The sequence below is a fragment of the Aotus nancymaae genome, unplaced genomic scaffold (assembly GCF_030222135.1).
Source record: "Aotus nancymaae isolate 86718 unplaced genomic scaffold, 86718_ANA_hifiasm-v0.15.2.pri h1tg000089l, whole genome shotgun sequence".
Classification (NCBI taxonomy): domain Eukaryota; kingdom Metazoa; phylum Chordata; class Mammalia; order Primates; family Aotidae; genus Aotus; species Aotus nancymaae.
The window spans coordinates 20,397,421-20,419,437 of record NW_026988504.1 but is presented as its reverse complement, the minus strand read 5'-3'; the positions used below and the strand labels follow the sequence as shown (position 1 = coordinate 20,419,437).

Sequence of the window (22,017 nt, the reverse complement as noted above, 5' to 3'; positions counted from 1 at the left end):
TGGGTTTTAGTAATTTTCATGCCTCAACCTCCCGAGTAGCTGAGTGCGCCACCACGCCTGACTCATGCTGAGCCAAGAGCTACAATATAGAACATTCCAGAGTATTTAAAAAGGAAAACCTATTAAGCACACTAGTAATTCATTTTACCATGAGGTCTTCATAAACTCCAAAAAGATAAAATTCCTGAGGAAAGGCCGGGCACGGTGGCTCACACCTGTAATCCCAGCACTTTGGGAGGCTGAGGCGGGTGGACCACCTGAGGTCAGGAATTCGAGACCAGCCTGGTCAACATGGTCAAACCCCGTCTCTACTAAAAATACAAAAATTAGCCAGGTATGGTGGTGGGTGCCTGTAACCCCAGCTTACTCGAGAGGCTGAGGCAGAAGAATCGCTTGATCGGTGGAGGCAAAGGTTGCAGTGAGTCAAGAGCACATTACTGCACTCCAGCCTGGGCAATGGAGTAAGACTGTCTCAAAAAACAAAAAACAAAATTCCCCAGAGGGAGAAAACTCACCACAATCAAGACCATCCAAAATTCAAATAAGTGCTTTAGTGTCACCGAACTGAGCATCTATAGTTTATTTTTACCCAACCCTGATCTGAAAGAGACTTCAGGAGGCTGTTAGACAAAACACAGGTTAGCATAAATTCAACCAGCAATAAAAACATGAAAATAGGAAACAAAATGAAGCTATTAAAAAGGTACATCAAAAAGATCCACAAGCTTAGCTCTAAACTTTCAGATGTCAATAAGAAAACAGAAATCTAGTGAACAATTACAGCACCCAAGTAATGAAAACCGACTAAAAGCTTAGATAAATATACAATTATTCTTGGCTGCACATCTTTCTCCCTGAGGTCCTTATAAAGAAGGCATTGCAGAATACAAAGAATATCCTCAACAATATTTCAGTAATCACAATGAAATGTTTTACAAGATTATTTTTATACTGAACCTCAAGATAAGCCTAGAGTAACAGTTGGAACAGGAGGGGAAAAAAAGAAAAACTTCAGGGAGAAAAGAAAAAGAAAAAAAAAAAAACACTTAGGAGAGAGATACCTACATAATGTGGTCCAGGTACCCAGAACATTGCTGATTTAAGAGCACAATTAAGAGAATTTCTGGAAAAAAAAATATTATTTTAACAAGTACTTACTATATAGAAGTTTATAAGCACAGGGTCCAGAAAATGAAAACCAAATTTAGCAAAATGTGGAATGGCTCCAGAAATTAAACAAAATTGCAGAGGGAAAATAAAAAAACAACTCTCAGAGGGAAAAACAGAGAATATAAAAAAGAACAAAAGAGCAAGCACAATTCAGCAAGTATATTACATACATATGATAATTAAATGCTTTTATTTCTACATCTACAATTAAGTATCAAACATTAAGGTATTTATGGAAGCATGCAGCTTCCTTCTTAATCCCATAATAAAAGAGATAAAGTTTAAATTCCTGTACCTTCCACAATGATGACTTACATCATGGTTTAGTGACATCTTATCAAACCCAAGGTACTGCAGAATTTTCAAAGCAGCAGTTATATGTCCATTGTACCAAGGAAGGAAGATATGTGAAATATTTCATGAAGATTTTCCAAAGAGTTTAATACAAAAAGGGTAAGTTTTAAACCAGACATAAAATCAGTCAACCATAAAAATTAACCAAAAAAAATCCCTCTCTAAAGTCTGATTCAGCAACATAATTTACTGTCAAGTATAATACAATGATAAACACACAATTTGCTAAACATTCAACAACTTACAATAACTAATCATTCTATAGCTAGCATATGCCAACAACATAGATCACTGTTTCTCCTCTGGGAGGTGGGAAAGAAAAAACAACTGAATTATTAATAAAAAAAGAGACTGTAATTTCCACAGAACTATCCACTTGTAATTTAAGCAACATCATTTAAAAACGGTTCATTCCAACAGTCCCCTCTACTAAATATTTTCATCAGGGCTGCCTAGATGAAACCTAACCCACCACTGTATCTTGGGCAAAAGAGTAAAATACAGACCAGCTAATGGAAGGGGGTTGCAGGGAAGCCAAACTTCATCAACTGGGTGAATCCTGAACAATTAACTAACTACTCATCCTAGGACTCATTTTCTCAGCATCAAAGAACAACTTTTTCTTCTTTTCAAATTAAAGCGATGCCTCCATTCTCATTGTCTGGCCAACTGCTGAAAACCTTTAAAATACTCAGAAGTTCAACAAACACTTGTCTAAATAAATACCAGCCTTAAAAGTCAACCCGGTGATCTTGCTCAACAAGAACTTTATTTATGCTTTATTGGTGGTTTTAGTTTAAATACAATTATAATGTGCAATAAGAGTATTTACTTCAGAGTACTTTCAGTATCCAAATTTTCTTTTTTTTTTTTTTTTTGAGACAGTCTCATTTCGTCACGAGGTGCCAGGCTGGAGTGCAGTGGCGAGATCTCGGCTCACTGCAACCTCCGCCTCCCAGGTTCAAGCAATTCTCCTGCCTCAGCCTCCTGAGTAGCTGGGACTACAGGCGTGTGCCACCACACCCAGCTAATTTTTTGTATTTTTAGTAGCGGGGTTTCACCATATTCGTCAGGATGGTCTCAATCTCTTGACCTCATGATCCGCCCGCCTCAGCCTCCCAAAGTGCTGGGATTACAGGCGTAAGCCACCGCGCCCGGCCCCAAATTTTCTTTAATATGATCTAACACATGAAAATTCAACTTTTTAAAGTATCATTCAGTTAATTTAATTGCAAGAGGATTCACCTAATCCCAAAATGTTTCCTAAAAGCCATCCTTTTGGCTGTTCTTATACACTTCACACCCTTCCAAACCACACACCATTATGTGAGAAGAATGCTCAGAACTAAGTAGTGAATGAACAGACTAAGGTTTTTTCAAGTCACTAGATTATCCTATAAAATAAGAAAAATTATCTTAGGTATTTTTACTTCATTGGATTGGAACACTTATCCAAAACATTAGCAAAACTCAGAAATGTTTTCAATGCAATGTATCCTGAAAACAGTAAGCTCATAGAGTCCAGGTACTTTTCTGTTAAATACACAAAATAAGTTCATGCAATTTAAAATGCTTTAACTACAGTATTTATTATACCTTTAAGCACAAAATATTTAACATTAACCAAAATACTTTTAAAGCAGCGATTTAAACAGCAAAGTTAGTGGGCATAATGCCATGAATATTAGCAAGCTGAATTAAGCTACTAATCCATTTAAAGAAAGATAGGTTACAGAAGAAGCCTCTGAAACATATTTGCTTTAATCTAAATACAGAAGTGGACTTGAGCCCAGTGAACTAACAAGTCATAATGGAACTAGGTCTACAAGGAAAAAATTCAGCAAAAACGATCCACTTCTTCCCTCAAAATAGAAACAAAAAAACTAAGTTTCATTTCAGATACACAATGTTATCCATTCGGATAACATAAACAAAATTGAGAAACCAGGAAATTTACAGTTTACAATCATCGCTATCTCAACAACCAAACACTCCAGTGAAAATCCTAGTTACCTTTTAATACAGTCAAGGAAACACCAATTCTTCCCACATATCTATCCCTTCACCCTTCTCTAGTAAGCCAGCCTCCAACAAAAAGGAAATGAAAGAGGGTCTACTAGTCAACTTTCCTGCCCCTCTTTTCTAACTCCTCATGCTATCTCTCTTAAGTCTGATATTCCTAAATAGATAAATGCACTTATTTAAGATTTGTGTTTAAGTACGTTATAATATAGTACTTCTTTATTTAAGTACATAGATGCTCAATTGGAAGTGACAATAGTCAAACACCTGTCTCCACCATGCCAATTTGGATTGCCACCCATAAAAAGCTTACATAAAATTTTCTCAAACCAACAGATTTAGAAAAACCAGTAAGATGAGGTGGGCGGATCACGAGGTCAGGAGTTCAAGACCAGCCTGGTGAAACCAACCCTGTCTTTTACTAAAAAAAAAAAAAAAAAAAATTAGCCTGGTATGGTGGCGGGAGACTGTAATCGCAGCTACTTGGGAGGCTGAGGCATAAGAATCACTTGAACCCAGGAGATAGAGGCTTCACTGAGCTGAAATCGCGCCAGCCTGGGCGACAGATCCAGACTCTGTCTCAAAAACAACAAAAAAAACCCAGTAAGAATTTATTCCAAATATGTTGATACTTTACTCAGCTGACCAATTTTATTAAAATGGGCTTTTATATGAAGAGAGGTTGTGAAAGTGGATTGTGCTTAGAGGCCAATGTATTAAATATTCTGAAGCATTTCTTTTTTTTTTTTTTTTTGAAACAGTCTCACTCTGTTGCCCAGGCTGGAGTGCAGCGGCGCAATCTGGGCTCACTACAACCTCCGCCTCCCAGGTTCATGAGATTTTCCTGTCTCAGCCTCCCGAGTAGCTAAGATTACAGATGTTTACAGGCACAGGCCAACCCACCTGGCTAGTTTTTTTTGTATTTTTAGTAGAGAGAGGGTTTCACCACGTTAGCCAAGATGGTCTCCATCTCCTGACTTCAGGATCCGCCCACCTGGGCCTCCCAAAGTCAGTCAGTACGCCTGGCCCTGAAGCATTTTCTAATAATCCTTAAAATGTAAGAAAATCTCAAGTGTTAAAATTGAAAACTAGGTATGCTCTCTGCTGAAAGTTCAATCAAAAGCAACTCTAATTTCCTACAAAGGTAACTAGGTCAACTAAACATTTGTCCCCACTTACTGGAAACAACTAAATCTGAACAATCAGACCATTAACTTATCATGTCCTATATATAGTTTCAAAGGAATTCTAATCATTCACTCTTAAAGTAGTATTAGTACAATTTTACAAATAGGATGTCTCTTAGTTTTTTCCTTAGTAAGACTTTAAAAGGAAATTACCACCATTTAGCCTACAACAACGCAACACTACAAAAAAAATAACTTCCATTTCTTCATACCAGCATGTATATGCACTCACCTACCTAAAATTCGGAAAAAAACAAATGGAACCTAGACACCTATGTACAAAGAATCACATTCTCTCTGTAATAGGGATTCATTCATTCTTCCTTGTGCCAACATTTCTCAAGAATGCTATCATGCATGAGGTCTACTCACAGGGGTACATGGCGCTGCTCGGGATCAGCTCTGGTCAGTTCTTCCTCTTCAATATCAGATTCCCCTCCTGAACTACTGTCAGTGACATCTGAATCAAATGCTTGTTCACTGCACCTCAAGTTGGCTATGCCACTTGCTGTAAATCGCTCCAATTCTTCTGAAATTGAATCGCTTTTCAGGAAGTTGCTAAGTCCCTCTGAAGTGGTAGTCTCACTGGCAGCTTTTTTCAAGGCAGCTTCAGCCTTTCGAGTTAGCATCAACTGGCTCCGTGGTCTCAAGGATTCCAAGTTTGGCAGTTTGCTCAAAGTCTTCTCCAAAAATCCACCCAGCTGATGTTGTATATGCCTTTCAACCTGCTTGGCTTGCACAACCTGTAAGCGCTTTTGTAATCTGCGGGCACGGCTCTCGATGTCAGCCTGTCGCCGCAGTAAAGCTGTTATTCTTGTGTCAGAATCTAAAGCACTGAAAAGAATGGAAGACAGGGGAGACTTTTTACCCTCCAATTTGACACCCCCCAAGTTAGAGCTGGAGTCTATACCAGGTGATAACCTACTGCTTCCTTGAAGTGCCGGCTGTTCCATGGAATTGACAGAAGATTTGTTTGCAGTGCTATTATTGCTATATAAAGTTGTGTGTTCTACATCAAGGCTTCTATGTGGAAGAGTGCAATTGGTCATACCCCCCTTCAAGTCCCCAGATTCAGATCCTCCCACTTCACCCTCCTGAAGAGCAGATGAGGTGAGAGCCCGTTTTCCCCCATTAAGGGAAGTGGAATTGTCATGATCAGAATGTGTTGAACTTTTAGTCAATTTCTTAGCCAACCCGTTTACAGGTGCTTGTGGCAGAGCTGTCTGACCACTCGTATTCATGGTTCTAAGATTTTCTAAGGAAAACTCCAAAACTGGCTGTCTCCCCAACAGCTCAGCTCGGAGTTCATAGGACTGAGATAAGAGAGGATGAGATTTAAGGACTGTCTGCTTGCTGAAGACCCCTTGCAACTTCAGAGACTCCTTTGAGGGAACAGATGTCACATCAGAGCAGAGATAAGATGCCACCAGTGGTTGCAGCTTTCCCAAGTCTTCCTTGGTAGGATTATTTCGGAAATCTAGGCTGGGATCCTCTGCAGCAATGGCTTTTCTTTTGGTTCCGTTGGCAGAAATAAGGATGTTGGCGTTGCCGTTATTTTCGGCACTGCCAGGGGACAAGGTAGAGGATGGGGGAGCCAGTTTGAACCGGATGTGGTGTGCTTCAGCTGCTGCGTCAGTGAGAGCGGGCGCCATCGCAGCCATTCAGCACAGAGAGACAGGAAGTCCAGCCTCTCTCGATACTGAGGCGGAGGCCAGCTCCACGGCCCCTTACTGCCTCCCCAGAGAACAGACTAGAAGAGAAAGGAGAAAAGGAAGTTAGAAATACAAGCATATTTAAAAATACACATATTTTTTAACACAAGCACTACTTGAGACTGTCGTCTAAATTCTGCCTCCAGAAAGAAAACACTCTGGAGCTTCTGGAGCTAACTGTACCACAGTTATTCTAGAGACCCAAGTATCCTTCATTGGAAGAAAGGGGGGAGGGAAAATCCCTGCAGAAGAGAAAGAAGAACTGCACCCTTCTTCTGTCATTTGTTACCACAGATTGAAAGTTGCCAAAACACAAGTTCCACTCAGAGAGAATCACGGATTGTTAAAATTAAATCATCTGCATTTAAAAGAAACACCTCTTTAAACTTGTTGAAATGAATGGATTTAAAGCAAGACATATCAAACTAAACAATAATTACACAGAAAAAAATTAGTAAGGAACTCTCATGTTCACTAAAAAAAAAAAGGATGCCAAATAATCACAGGTCGGTGCATTTTTCTGGCCAGGTAATCCAGTTTTCATCAGCTTCTCACTTCTCTAGAAGTACAGATGATACTACAAAGCTAACTGTACCACATCTGTAATACCAACTTGTTTCATCAGTTTTCTTTCAGATCAAAGTGCTCATCAATATCTTCTCTACTGGCTACTTCCTCTCAGCCGAAGAATTGACTCAAGTATCTTCTGTCCTCAGCACAGCTCCTTTCTCATACTAATTGCCCAACATGTCTCCCTTTACCCCAAACTTCTCTAAGAAATAACTGTCTCTGCACTCTTCACTCTACCATAATCTGGGTTTCATCCCGTACTGCTCTGGCAAAGGCCACCAGTAATCTTTTTATCAAATCCGATGGTCAAGTATCAGTCTCCATTCTATCTGACTTCTCTGAAGCACTGGACAATACCAACCACCTTCTAATTCTTTCCTGATGTCCTTGTACTACCATCCTCTTCTCTTCCTCCTGGACCCTTAAACGGTGCTGCACAAAGTCCCTTCTGCCCTCTTCTCTCTCAACAACCATATGATGAGGTTTCCTTAAACGGTGCTGCACAAAGTCTCTTCTGCCCTCTTCTCTCTCAACAACCATATGATGAGGTTTCCTAACCCTAAGAAAAACTATTGTGCTGCGCTAATCAAGATTCCCATATTTATGTTCCTCAAGCCCCCTGAAACTCAGAATTCACTTTCTTCTTCCAGCACACTACTCCACAACCTGTTTAATTATCTTAGGTAATGGCATTGCTTTTATTTAGTAACCAAGTTAAAAACCTCAGTCATTTGCCTCTGTTTGATCCCCTTGATCTATCTGATCTGGGAGCCAAGGGAAACGTACATAAAGAACTAAGCCAGTTGTTATTTAAAATGTGGTCTCTGGACTTCTGGAGATCTCACAGACTATTCTGGAGGTTCGGGAAATCAAAGGTATTTTCATAGTAATACTAGAATATTATTTGCCTTTTTCACTGTGTTGACATTTGTAATGAAAGTACAAAAACAAAGGTGAAAAAACCTGCCAGTACATTATTAGCAGAAATCAAGGCAGAGGCACCAAACTATATTAATAGTCATTATATTCTCCACTCAGTTTTTTTTTGGGGGGGCGCGGGGGAGTTCCACTTAAGATGTCCATGATGAAGCAGCAAAAATTAAGAATTATTTTGACCCTTTAGTGCATTTTTAAAAAGTTTTTTTTTTTTAACTTTTTTTTTTTTAAGATGGGGTTTCACCATGATGGCCAGGCTGGTCTTGAACTCCTGACCTCAGGTGATCCACCCACCTCGGCCTCCCAAAGTTCTAGGATTACAGGCGTGAGCCACCGCGCCAGGTCTTAAAAAGTATTCTTTATGATGAAAGGGAAAGTATGCATAAAGCACTCTGCTGCTTTATGAATTCTCAGGAAAAAACAAAGTACAACTGAGCTGCAAAATGAACTAGAGCTTTGTTCATGGAACTCTATTTTAATTTGGCAGAACGACTGACAAACTATGATTATTTGAAACCTGCTTCACTAGCAGGCACTGTCACTTCAATGAAAACCACTGATGATATTTCTTGCCAATAATAAAATCTGAATATTCAAGTAAAAATTACTGTTTTTGAAAACTTGCATCAACAATAATAACTTAAATATCTTCCCAATATTTATAAAACCATTTCTGATTTAACACACTTGTGATATTGTGAATTTTTGATTCCATATAATGTACGTAATGTGTCAACATTTGAAAGATCTGCATAACTCAGTGAATAAACAAATGTCCAATGAATGTTGGGAAATCATGCACGGGTAAAAGTAAGTGCAAGACAGACCATTTTTTTGTGATTTTGAAACAGGGTCTAGCTCTGTCACCCAGGCTAGAGTGCAGTGGTGCAATTATGACTCACAGAAGCCTCAACCTCCTGGGCTCAACTGATCCTCCTGCTTCAGCCTCCCAGTAGCTGGGATTACTGATGCATGCTACCATGCCCGGCTAATTTTTTAAATTTTTGTAGAGATGGGATATCATTTTATTGCCCAGGCTGGTATCAAACTCCTGGCTTCAGACTCCCGAAGTCCTGGGATTATAGGTGTGAGTCACCATGCCCAGCCTGAATTGATTATTAAATATTTTTTAAATTTCTCAACGTTTCTAAGAAAAACAAGTTCTTTGTGGTTCTCAACAAATTTTAATAGTGAAAAAAGGGTTCTGAGATCAAAATGCTTGTCAAATCACTGGACTAAGCACCGCCCTCTCTGCCCCCAAAGAGGGCAATCTCCAATTTAGTAAAAAAAAAAAAAAAAAAAAAAAAAAAATTTTTTTTCTTTGCCCAGGCTGGAGTGCAATAGTGTGATCTTGGCTCACTGCAACCTCTACCTCCTAGGTTCAAGCAATTCTCCTGCCCTAGCCTCCCTAGTAGCTGGGACTACAGGTGCGCGCCACCACGCCTGGCTAATTTTTTTTTTTCCCAGTAGATACGGCGTTTCACCGTATTTGCCTGGCTGGTCTCGAACTCCTGACCTCAGGTGATCCACCCACCTCAGCCTCTCAAAGTGCTGGGATCACAGGCGTGAGCCACCATGACCAGCCCCAAAATTTTTATCTTTGGAGCAATACCAACATACGATGGTAGTAAGCATCTTCATGACAATTCAGATCATTAACACAAAAATACTCAAATAAATGAGAAAACATTATTCATAAAAGCACCAATAAACATATAGGTCAAATCTATCTATTGGTGTGTGTGTGTGTGTGTGTGTGTGTGTGTGTGTGTGTTGGGGTGTTTGTGTGTTTTGTTTTTTTTGAGACGGAGTCTCATTCTGTCGCCCAGGCTGGAGTGCAGTGGCATGATCTCAGCTCACTGCAACCTCTACCATCCAGGTTCAAGCGATTCTTCTGCTTCAGCCTCCCAAATAGCTGGGGCTTCAGGCATTTGCCACCATGCCCAGGTAACTTTTGTATTTTTACTGAAGATGGAGTCTCACCACGTTGGCCAGGTCTCAAACTCCAGATCTCAGGTAATCCACCCACCTCAGCCTCCCAAAGTGCTAGGATTACAAGCATGAGCCACCACTCCTGGCCCCATATAATTATTAATACCAAAGGTTTCTTGGGCCAGGGTTGTATTTTAACTAACATTCTATAAAAGAACTAGATTTTCAGGGCTTATAGAACTTTATCCTGTGCACTTTCTGGCATATGGCATTTTGTGTGGCACAAATTAGTCTATGCTGTCTTTTCCCATTTCCAATTTTAAATATAATACTAAATCCTAATATATTATTAAACATTGTGTTATATAGATCAGTTGACAGCCAGGCCAGTACGTCATTTGTTCAAAATTTCCCATTTCCAATTTTAAATATAATACTAAATCCTAATATATATTAAACATTGTGTTATAGATCAGTTGACAGCTGGGCCAGTATGTCATTTGTTCAAGATATTTTCAGTCGGTTTTATAATATGCGAAGGGTTTTTCCCACGGACAAACAAAAATCACTACCAGATATTTTCCACCAATTCAATCTCCTCCTCTTTTGAATGTCAGTATGTAGCTGTTATGAGCAATGCAAGGAGGAATATTATCAGTGCTAGATCATTAATACAACATGTAAAGATAGTTGTACCCTACTGCCTTGCACCACTACAGTAAGACTTAGCAATGGCAGGAAACAGCTTCCCTCTGAGGACCCAGACAAGGGCACAGATGTTATACAACTTACATAAAACTTAGGAGGAAAATCCAGGCTCATTCCAGCACACATAAAAAAGGTCATAATTAACATCACACCAGAAGGTGCTTAAGTAGTAAAATTCCCAAACTTATTTTGGAATTATTCAATTCTTTAAAGCTTACAACTTTAAGAAAAATGTTAGCTTAAATCCCATCTATTCTGGCTGGGCAGGGTGGCTCAAACCTGTAATCCCAGCACGTTGGGAGGCCAAGGCAGGCAGATCACCTGAGTTCAGGAGTTTGAAATCAGCCTGATCAACATGGTGAAACCCTGTCTCTACTAAAAATACAAAAATTTGCTGGGCATGCTGGCAAGCGCCTGTAATCCCAGCTACTCAAGAGGCTGAGTCACCAAAATCAGTTGAACCCAGACGACAGAGGTTGAGGCGAGCCAAGATTGTGCTAGAGGGAGACTGTCTCAAAAAAAAAAAAAAAAAACACCATCGACTCCCAAGACTTCTCTGAAATGATGTCTATGAAATTGACATTAACATATACATTTCAAAGGCAGTAGTTTGATTTGCACACTCTCCTTGGTCTCGCTCTCCCCAAAGGACACACAGCACAGTGTAGTTACTAAAATCATGATCTAAATAAGGGGGTCGGGGGGAGTGCAGAAGAGAGAAGAGGAAAAAGTAACCACTTTTTCAGAACAAATTCCCATTCCTAACTCCTAATCTTCAGGTTTTTATACAGAAAAAATACCATTGTGGGGAAAAAATACCATTGTGGGAAAAAAATAAGACTTAACTCCATATCCCTCTCCCCTTACTGTCTTTAAATACTATGCTGAGATTCAACATCACCCACAAAGATATTTCTAAGTAAGAGAAGCACTGGCTCAAGTGAGCAAATCTCAGTTCCCATCCTGGCTCCACCTCCTGTAAGTTACTTAACTATTCTGTTCCTTAAGTCTCCTCATCCACAAATAATAGAGCCTTCCCCACAAGGATGCTATGATGATTAAATAAAATACTTCCAGTTTCTTGGCCATGTACCTGGCACAAACCACCCATTATTATTTGCACTATTACACTGGAGACAAAAAGCTAACACAGAAGGAATAAACTTAGGTGGCTTTTTAATGCACAGGAAAAACGATACAGCAAATGATTCTCTAAAATGTCACTGGACTTGAGGACTCATGCACATAGAACACAGAAAGCACATACCAACTGCAACTAATTGCATCCTAGTTTGCAATTAGCTACAATTGCGTTTATAAACCACCATCTAAGTTTAGTACTTTTTTTACTCTTTTCCCTGTTATGTCTAGACTTACTTTTAATATTTCATGATGTTGTTTATAACAAAAAGAAAACTAAATGCCAAACCCAAAACTTAAATTACGAAATATCCATACAATGGAATACTGCGCAACCATAAGTGTTGCAGAGCTATATTTACTAACATGGCAAAGTGCTTGCTTCATTATTAAATGAAAAAAAGTTACACAACACAGTATCATCTCATTTTTGCTTTAAAAAGTAATTGGTAAGATTCTTTTGTCTTTTGTTTCTTGACTTACGTAAAGTCTCCACTATAAACTTGTATTGCTTGTACAATGAAAGGGAGAGAAGCAAAAATAATAATGATAATGGAAATCCTTAAAGAGCCAAAAAGTTCAAGTAAAACAAAATCATGGTAACATTCTTAAATTTAATATACAGAGCAAAACAATGATTCCTATACCACTTGACCCCTACAAAATTCCAAAAGCTTCAAGAGCAAAACAATGATTCCTATACCACTTGACCCCTACAAAATCCCAAAAGCTTCAATCTTCAACAATGTAAAGCAGGTAAAGATTGTCAAATTTAAGCAGTTCTTAGGGAAGCAAGCTCAGGACTAAAGAAAAAAAAAAAAGTAAGCAGTTCTATAAGAACAGCACAACAGCTTATTTAATAAATCACCTTTCCTCAAAGAATACAAAGCATTAAAAGCTATAATTAACTGATTAATCCTCATAACAACCCGGGTAGTAGAATTAGGGCTAGGATTATAATTTCTAATTTACTGGTGAGGATAAAGTCAGACTGTATATTCAGAATAAAAATTCAAGCCCCAAATATCCCAATTTTTAGTTCATCCAGTTAGTAAACTATTATCTGACAAATAAATACAGATGAAGCTGCTACACCTGCTGTCACTCAAATAAATTAAGATTCTGCAGTAAGCTTGAACAGATAACAGAAAAGGCTACCTATTCAAGATCATTTAGCTATAAAAGGTTGGGCTAGATAATTAGTAGTTTCTCTCTCAGTTTCAAGGAAGTATTTCTTCAAGGGACTAGAAGTATATCTTCAAGGGACCAGAAGATGTTAAATGCACTCAGCAAGCAAACACATTTGGGAAAAACTTCCCACATGGAGATTCACAATGTACTGCATCATACTGAATACACAAATGTTTACCCCTTTACCAAACTTACTTAACAAGCACCTTTTCTCATTACATCTACTAATTAAGTTCAAATACGTGACCTCTAGGGTCCCTTCCTATACTAATTCTATTATCCTAAATTGCACTATCGGTCCAAGGACAAACTTCTACCTAACACAAGTGGCACTTAGGAAACAAAAATATACTTCTAGGACAGTTTCTCAACCTCAGCACTACTGACATCTCACAATGAGTAATCTGTCACGGCGGGGGTTGGGGGGGCTATCATGGCAGTAGCATGTTTAGCAACATCTCTGGTTTCCACCCACTAGATGCCAGCAGTATCCTTGTGAAAACTATGACAACCAAAAATGTCTCCAGACATGTCAAATATGGGGGGGGGGGTCAACATCACACCTCCCAATAGAGAACCATATTCTAGAGAGAAAAATTATACACACATATATCCAGCTGCTTCAAATACTGCAAGTCAAAACTCCACATCCACAAATGAAAACCTCATTTGTTCCTGGTAAATTCCCAAGACAAGACAACGGAAATACAAGAATAACCTGGAAGCATCCACCTTATAAAAATGTTAAGCTGCAGAGAACCAAGGGGAAGGAATAGGTCATCTGGGTGGCCGACAAGCCAAGTATCACAACCGCACTTGCACTGAAAACAGAAGCAAAAATCAGATGGGGAAGAAAAAGTTTGCCCATTATGTGGCTTCTACTAACCTCTTCCTTCACCATTACCTCATTACTCTACACAAAGGAAGGAAAGAAACAGGAGGAAGGATGATTAGGGAAGTGTCCATGAAGTTGTCACAATTTTAGCTGAGAAATGAAAATTAGCTAAAATGTCATTATGTAAAAGGCTAAGACAAGAGAGTGGTAATGTGGCCCTCTATTGAAAGGAAATGGTATAAGAAAAGCCAAGGCTGTGTGGGAAAACAGGACATTCTGAAGGTTAGAAGAAATTAACAATTTGAGCGCAGCTTCGGTGGCTCACACCTGTAATCCCAGCACTTTGGGAGACCCAGGCAGGCGGATCACTTGAGGTCTGGAGTTTGAGACCAGCCTGGCCAACAAAGTGAAACACCATCTCTACTAAAAACACACAAAAAAATTAGAAGGACATGGTGGTAGGGGCCTGTAATCTCAGCTACTCGGGAGGCTGAGGCAGGAGAATCACTTGAACCTGGGAGGCAGAGGTTGCAGTGAGCCGAGATCACGTCACCGCACTCCAGCCTGGGTAACAAGAGCAAGACTCCATCTCAAGAAAAAAAAAAAGAAAGAAAGAAAGAAAAATGAACAGTTTGCATATTAATATAACATAAAGCATATTTTAACAGAGGAAATAGTAGAAAGAAGGTGGAAAGGCAGTTTGAAGCCAGATCCTTAATGGGCAGTTAAATAGCCTTCATTCAAACTTAAGGATAGCAGAGGAAACAGCTGGGTACAATGGCTCACACCTGTAATCCCAGCACTTTGGGAGGCTGAGGCAGGTGGATCACCTGGGGTCAGGAGTTCAAGACCAACCTGGTCAACGTGGTGAAACCCTGTCTCTACTAAAAATACAAAAAAAAATTAGCTGAGCATGGTGGCGGCCACCTGTAATCCCAGCTACTCAGGCGGCTATGGTAGAAGAATTGCTTGAACCTGGGAGGTGGAGGCTGCAGTGAGCCAAGATCACACCATTGCACTCCAGCCTGGGAGACAAAAGCAAGACTCCATCTCAAAAAAATAAATAAGTAAATAAATAAATAATAAAGATTTTAAAAATTAGCCAGCATGGTGGCAAGCGCCTGTAGTCCCAGCTACTCAGGAGGCTGAGGCACAAGAATCACCTGAACCCGGAAGTGAGAGGCTGCAGTGCGCTGAGATCGCACCACTATACTCCAGCCTGGGTGACAGAGGCTGTGTCTCAAAAACACAGGAGAGGTCAGGCGCAGTGGCTCACACATGTAACCCCAGCACTTTGGGAGGCCAAGGCAAGAGGACTGCTTGAGGCCAGGAGTTTGAGGCCAGCCTGGTCAACATAGCAAGATTAAGTCTCCTCTGAAAAATAAAAATTATACATCTATATATATAATAATGAGAGCAGAATATCATTAAACATTTTTTAAATGGGAGCGACACATCGGACTGTGCTTTAGAGGGACTAATTGGGTAGGATGGATTAAAATAAAGTAAAAAGGCATCTATAGATGGCGAAGACCAATGAAGAAACTACCACAATAATTCAGATAGGATGCAATGAGAACTTCAACCAGAATATAATAGTCAAAGTCTCCACCAAAGCTTAAATCCAGAAATGTGAAGGGGCTAAAATCTAACAAAAAGGCCAAATACATGATATTTGTATGGAGTGAAAAGAAAGCTGGCTCTCTTTTCCTTCATAATTTAATCTCCTTTGTGATGAAATCCTTCATTTCTCAAAAAGCTTTTCAAGTTTGGTATATCCTCTCTATATTCCTAACACACTCAGTCCAACCTACATCTTAATCAGCTGCTGTCTAGATTATTACAACAGCTTCCTGACTACTGCCTCAGTACCCCAAACTATCCTTTACCTTTTTTATCATCTGACTTTCCTACTCTGAACAAGTTCCTCACACCTTTTTAATGAGTTCAAATTATTGAAGATGAAACTTAAAATAACATCAGAGCAAGTACATCAGTTGATATGGACCCAGAACGCCCCAGATTCCCAACTCCATATCTTTGTCTATGTCGCTACCCCAACCTGGAAGGTCCTTCTTCTATTATTTTTTGTCCCAAAACTTACTAATTTTTCAATACACAGCATCTCCACAAAAACTTCTTACACTCTTCCAATTCATGTCACATTCTTCCTGCTTGAATTGTATAATGCACTTAAAATCACTGTCATTCAATTCAAATTATCTGAATTTTCCCTAATTGTAAACTATTTCTGAGACAACCAAATTTCCTTAACAGCACCCTTCTTCAGCATGCTCACTAACTTTATCCAGAGCTTAGTACACAGTAAGCATTGTAAGCACTGAATGACTGGACTAGAGAAGTCAAAAAGGCCTTGTGAGAGTTGCCCTCAAGTATAAGATTTTACTAAGAAGAGAAACAGAAGGAAACACAAAATCAAAAAACTGACACAATCAAAATAATGGGAAGAATGTGGGGCATGATCCACAGAATAACTTGCATGAACCAGGTGGTGTATGTACAGCTTCTCAAGAGAAAGAGAGGAAAAGAACAGCTACATAGTGATCTGTGATGAAGTACTGCAAGCTACATTATAGAATACACTGGAGAGTATTTATTTTACATATAAAAAAAGTAGATTTGTTGTGGAAGACAATGGCGAGGGAGAGACAAAATTTTTACCATAAAACAGAGATAATGTGCATTACCCCACAAGATCATCAACTTCCTAGGCCAAAGGGCCTCTTAACTGAAAAAGCTTTATATTACTAAAAGAATTATTCCTGAGTGCAGGATAGGTTATTACAAATGTTGTTCACTAACATTAATTAGGCTTTTACTATGTCAGCCACTATGCTAAGTATCTTACATATTATTCTCTTATTTAATCTTCACAATAACAATGTAAGCTAAGCACTACTGTCCTCATTTTATAGATGCTCAAAGAAGTTAAGTAATTTGCCCGTGATCATGCAACTATGAAGTTGCAGGGCAGGATCCATAATGCTGAAGCCAATGCTTTTAACTACTACACTTGAGAGTTTAAGGTTTAAACTCATAACTGCCTGACAATAAATTCTGAATTTTACTCTTCAGAGGAAAGTCAATGAAGGAATACCAACTACCTAATGAGTATCTCCAATAAATATTAAAATGCCTAGAGTATTCAAAGCACCACAGGAAGTACCTACGAGGATGACAAGCAGCAGTAAAGTCAGACACTGCTGTGTGAATTGGGGGTAGGGGACGGGGGGGACAATCCTCATATAGGCTAAGAAGTAGGCAGGGTCAAAAAAGGCTTTTCAGAAAAAAGAACATCTAAGTTGAAACCTAAAGAATGAGTAGGATCTGGGAGCAGTGGTCTGCGCCTGTATTCCCAGTTACTCAGGAGGGAGGAAAATGCCTTTAATCAAGGAGTTCAAGGCCAGCCTAGCCAACAAGCCCCCATCTAAAAAAGCCAACCAAACAAAAAAACTAATTTGTTTTTAAAGAAATGATGCATGGTGGCTCACACCTATAATCCCAGCACCTTGGCAGGCCAAGGCAGGAGGATCACCTGAGCCCAGGAGGAGTTTGAGACCAGCCTAGACGACATAGTGAGACCCACTCTCTAAAAAATAAAAATCAGCTGGACATAGTGGGAGGATCACTTGAGCCTGGTGGGTGGAGGCTGCAATGAGCTGTGATCACGCCACTGCACTCCTGCCTGGATTACAGAATGAGATTCTGTCTCAAAAACAGAAGGAAAAAAAAAAAAACAGTAAAGAAAGGGAAGGAAGAAAGGAGGGAAAAAGGGAGGGAGGGAGTAGGGCCAGGCGCGGTAGATTACGCCTGTAATTCCAGCAAGGCAGGCAGATCGCTTGAGGTCAGGAGTTCAAGACCAGCCTGGCCAACATAGAAAAATCCCGTCTCTACTGTAATAAAAATACAAAAAATTAGCCGGGTGTGGTGGTGCATGCCTGTAATCTCAGCTACTCAGAAGGCTGAAGTACGAGAATCACTTGAATCTGGGAAGCAGAGGCTGCAGTGAGCCAAGATCGCACCACTGCACTCCAAGTTGGGCGACAGAATGAGACTCTATCTCAAAAAAAAAAAACAGAAATAAAAGAAATAGAATTCAGCATTGCCTATACAACCGCTTCAAGCCTCCCGTATTCAAAACCCATTCCCTGCCCCAACACCAAATCCAAAACTAATTCCTCCTGTCCCTCAACATGGTCTATGTGAATCATGACCTCAAATCACCAACTTACCTTTTATCATAAATATTTCACTTCGACATCTACTAAATGCCAGATACAAGACAGTAAAATATAAATTAGTTGTGAAGGTAGCCTAGATTGATAAAGTACTGTATTTCACCTGAAGGGGTCAAGGAAGGCTTCTAGAAAAGAGATGTCGTACTGACTGAATTTTGAAGGGTGAGTCAGCACACGGAGGGTGAAAGTTGGCAGCACACGGAGGGTGAAAGTTGGCAATACACGGAATCACAGGTGTATCCATTCCATCCTTAGTGCCACTGCCCTAGTGCAGAACCTCATTATGTACTACAGGTAATTCAGGCAGTAATAATATCCCAACTATTCTTCCTTCTTCCTGTCTCAGTAAGCCTCTAATCTATCGTCTACTACCAAAATGATTATTAGAAAGGGAAGAAAAAAGGAAAGGAGGGAAGGAACCTGAATCTGGCCATGTTTAAAATCTTTCAGTTACTCCAGAGTAAGGATGAATCCAAATTCCCCACACACCATTATCTGCCCTCTTTTTACTTTTACATTCAACCTCACCTCCAACCTGTCCTCACTACAGCCACCTGAAACTTGTGTTTCCTGGCTCTTCTACGCCCCTGCACCTTTACTCATGCTACTCTTTCAAGGTTCAGCTCAAGGTCACATGCTCTTTCAAGTATTCCCCATTCCTTCCAGGTTGAGATGGGGTCCCTCCCTCTAGGCTCTTACCTGCACTCCCATGACATCCTGACCATTGCTCATGGTATAATATAAATGCACAATTTTGCCTTTCTTCCCTAGACTATGTACTTCTTAAAAGGAGAGTTATAGCTGGTTTTACCTCTGTCCCCTACATGCAGCACAATGCCTGGCTGACAGCGAACCAACACACATTAAGCAACCTAAGCACTCTATGCTAAATCCATCAAACGAAGATCCATTAGGATGTTAACGGGGATGTCTGATGTGATCAACCACCTAACAAGAAAAGGCATCAACTGAACCTATGATAGACTTCACCCACAAGTTCCAGTTATTTACATGATCAAGCACCTGCACCTAGACTGGCAAACTTTTTAACTACATTTTTAAGCTATTATTAAATTTGGTTACATAGCATTGTAAAGGCAATATTATAAAAGCATTATAAAGGCAATAGCCGTCAAAATCTTAAATGTAGTTGCTCAAACTTTTACCCAGCAATTGCACTTCTAGAAATCTATTCAACCAAAATATTCTCATAGGTACTGCAAGATGTGAACACAATGCTTTCACTAAAGAACTATAATACAAAAAAAACCCTAATTTAAAAGATCAAGCCATATAACAAGTATGATTCCATTTGTTTTTTATGTATGTATGTATGTATGTGTATATATATATATATGTAGATAGATATAGATACACACACACACACACACACACACACACACACGCACGCAGATAGGCTGGGCGCTATGGCTCATGCCTGTAGCACTAGCTACTCTGGAAGCCAAGGTGGGAGGATTGCTTGAGCCCAGGAATTCAAGATCAGCCTAGGCAACACAGCAAGATACCATCTCAAAAAACCTTTGTTTTCTGAAAGATGTCTACATATCAAACTATTAAGGGTGTTTATCCTATTTCTATCCTATCACTGAATTCAAATTTCCTACCAGTCCTGCTCACAAAAGACAAAGAGGGAAAAAAATTGCACTTTTTTTCTTACCTCTTTCCAACAAGCCCTAATGGTTTAAGTGCTCCTGAACAATCCTAAAATCAGAGACTTGAAGATTTTAAGAATTCTAAAGCAGGCTGGGCACGGTGGCTCACGCCTGTAATCCTAGCACTTTGGGAGGCCGAGGTGGGTGGATCACCTGAGATCAGGAGTTCAAGACCAGCCTGGCCATGATGGTAAAACCCCATCTTTAAAAAAAAAAAAAAAAAAAAAAAAAAAAAGAATTCTAAAGCAAACAGGTTATTCTGGGAGGGTCCATGGCCAAATTCCTGAGATCCCACTGAAACCTGCACCTTATCCCTTCAGAGAAAAGTGAATTAATGACTTTTAAAAGTACATTTTCACAATGCCGATAAAATGTTAAATCAGCACTAACATCCATTCTTCATTCTCTTGGGAGGCAACAGGTAAGGGGTAAAATCACTAAGTGCAAAAAAGTGCAGTCCAATTTTCTGGATACATGCTTAAGGTCTTCAAACATCTTCAGTTCTCCATGGTAACATATGGAGAGTTTAATGAAACTTTCCTGACAGTTGGACTTATCAGACTAGTATTTCTTTATTTTTCTGAGATGGAATCTCGCTCTGTCACCCAAGTTGGACTGCAGTGGCACAATCTCGGCTCACTATAACTTCTGCCTCCCAGGTTCAAGTGATTCTCCTGCCTCAGCCTCCTGAGTTGCTGGGATTACAGGCATGTGCCACCATACCCAGCTAATTTTTTCTGTTTTTATTTATTTCAGTAGAGACAGGGTTTTACCATGTTAGCCAGGCTGGTCTGGAACTCCTGGCCTCAGGTGATCTGCCTGCCTTGGCCTCCCCAAATTACAAGCGTGAGCCACCACAACCGGCCCACGCTAGTATTTCCATGAAGTGTGTCTACTATAGTAGCAAACCAGAAAATAACTACAGTACTTAACTTTCTGCCTGTTCCCTTCACACCCTCTGGTGGAGGTGCTAACAAATAGTCAAAGACCAAATAGCAAGCAGCAAGAGGAAAGTCTGGATATAAGTTCTTAGCAATTTTTGGTTTAACATCCTAACAACAAAACTGTTATTCATCTTTTTTATTCCCTAATACTTAACCTCCAATTGATTTTAACCAAGTCTAACCTCAAGCTGTTCCCTTTTTAAAAGGAATTAGGCCAGGCGTGGTGGCTCACGCCTTTATCTCAGCCCTTTGGAAGGCTGAGTCAGGCAGATCACCCGAGGTGGGGAGTTCAAAACCAGCCTGACCAGCATGGTGAAATCCCATCTCTACCAAACATACAAAAATTAGCCAGGCGTGGTGGCAGGCCCCTGTAATCCCACCTACTCCGGAGGCTGAGGCAGGAGAATCGCTTGAACCCAGGAGGTAGAGGTTGCAGTAAGCTGAGATGGCACCATCGCACTCCAGCCTGGGCGACAGTGAGACTCCGTCTCAAAAAAAAAAAGGAATTAAAAGGTGAGGGAATCCATTAAGTTTGATGTCACTCAAGCAAGTTTTTCCAACTAAGAGCAGAATCTGCTGTAATTAAAATTCAGAGATCGATCTCATTTTGGATTCCCGATTCAAGTTATAAGAACCAGAGTTTTTAAATAACATTTAGATAAAACTGCACTCAATCTACCTCCACTTTATATCTCCTGACTCTCAAAATCTTGGAAAGAAACTTCAATTGTAAAAAACATTACAACCAGGAAAAAAAAAGGGCAAGTTCACAGTCAACAACAATAAAATACATAGCTAAATAATTTCCTGGTAGAGAGCTTTCAAATGTTAACACTCTATGGAAATAGCTTACAATCTGGGAAAAGCGAGGCTTGCAGAAAATAACACTTATTAAACTATTTTGCCACATTGTGCTATTAAGTGGGGAAACAAGTATTTAAAGGGTTTCCTCCACCTTAATTAAAGGGACTCTTGGCATAAAGGTTAAAAATCTTCATATAAAATGTTTAAATTTTTCTTTCAGACTGCCCAAACTGATTTGTTTTTCATTCATAAATATGAGCTGTGTCTTCTACTTTTGTGAAGTCAGTTTCTACACACACTATTTTCGCTTTAATTTTATTCTGCCTTCTGTGATACTAAGCAGAAAACAAAACAAAACAAAAAAAAAACTTTAATCTACCAAAGACAAGAAAATGCTTAATATATAAAGAAAAATATATATTGCAGATCTTTTTGGAGTCCAGTTATTTTGGTAAATCACACCTTTTGGCTTATCTGCTCCTATATATTGCTCTACATCCTAAAAGGCTCATGGCTTAACAAAGAAACAAATAAAAATAAGTTACCCCCACCATACTAGTCATCTCCTATGACCCACAAT

General features: G+C 39.6%; 1 protein-coding gene across 16 annotated transcripts in view; it reads right to left on the bottom strand.

Moving 5' to 3' along the window:
• KANSL1 (KAT8 regulatory NSL complex subunit 1) overlaps positions 1-22,017 on the bottom strand; it is a 211,417-nt gene that overhangs the window by 152,325 nt on the left and 37,075 nt on the right. For all 16 annotated transcript variants that reach the window (XM_021673729.2, XM_021673735.2, XM_021673736.2 and 13 more), the window contains one exon: positions 5,106-6,483. In XM_021673729.2, coding sequence (XP_021529404.2) covers positions 5,106-6,394 — 1,289 coding nt within the window. In that variant the 5' untranslated portion in view covers positions 6,395-6,483. The remainder of the gene's footprint in view (positions 1-5,105; positions 6,484-22,017) is intronic.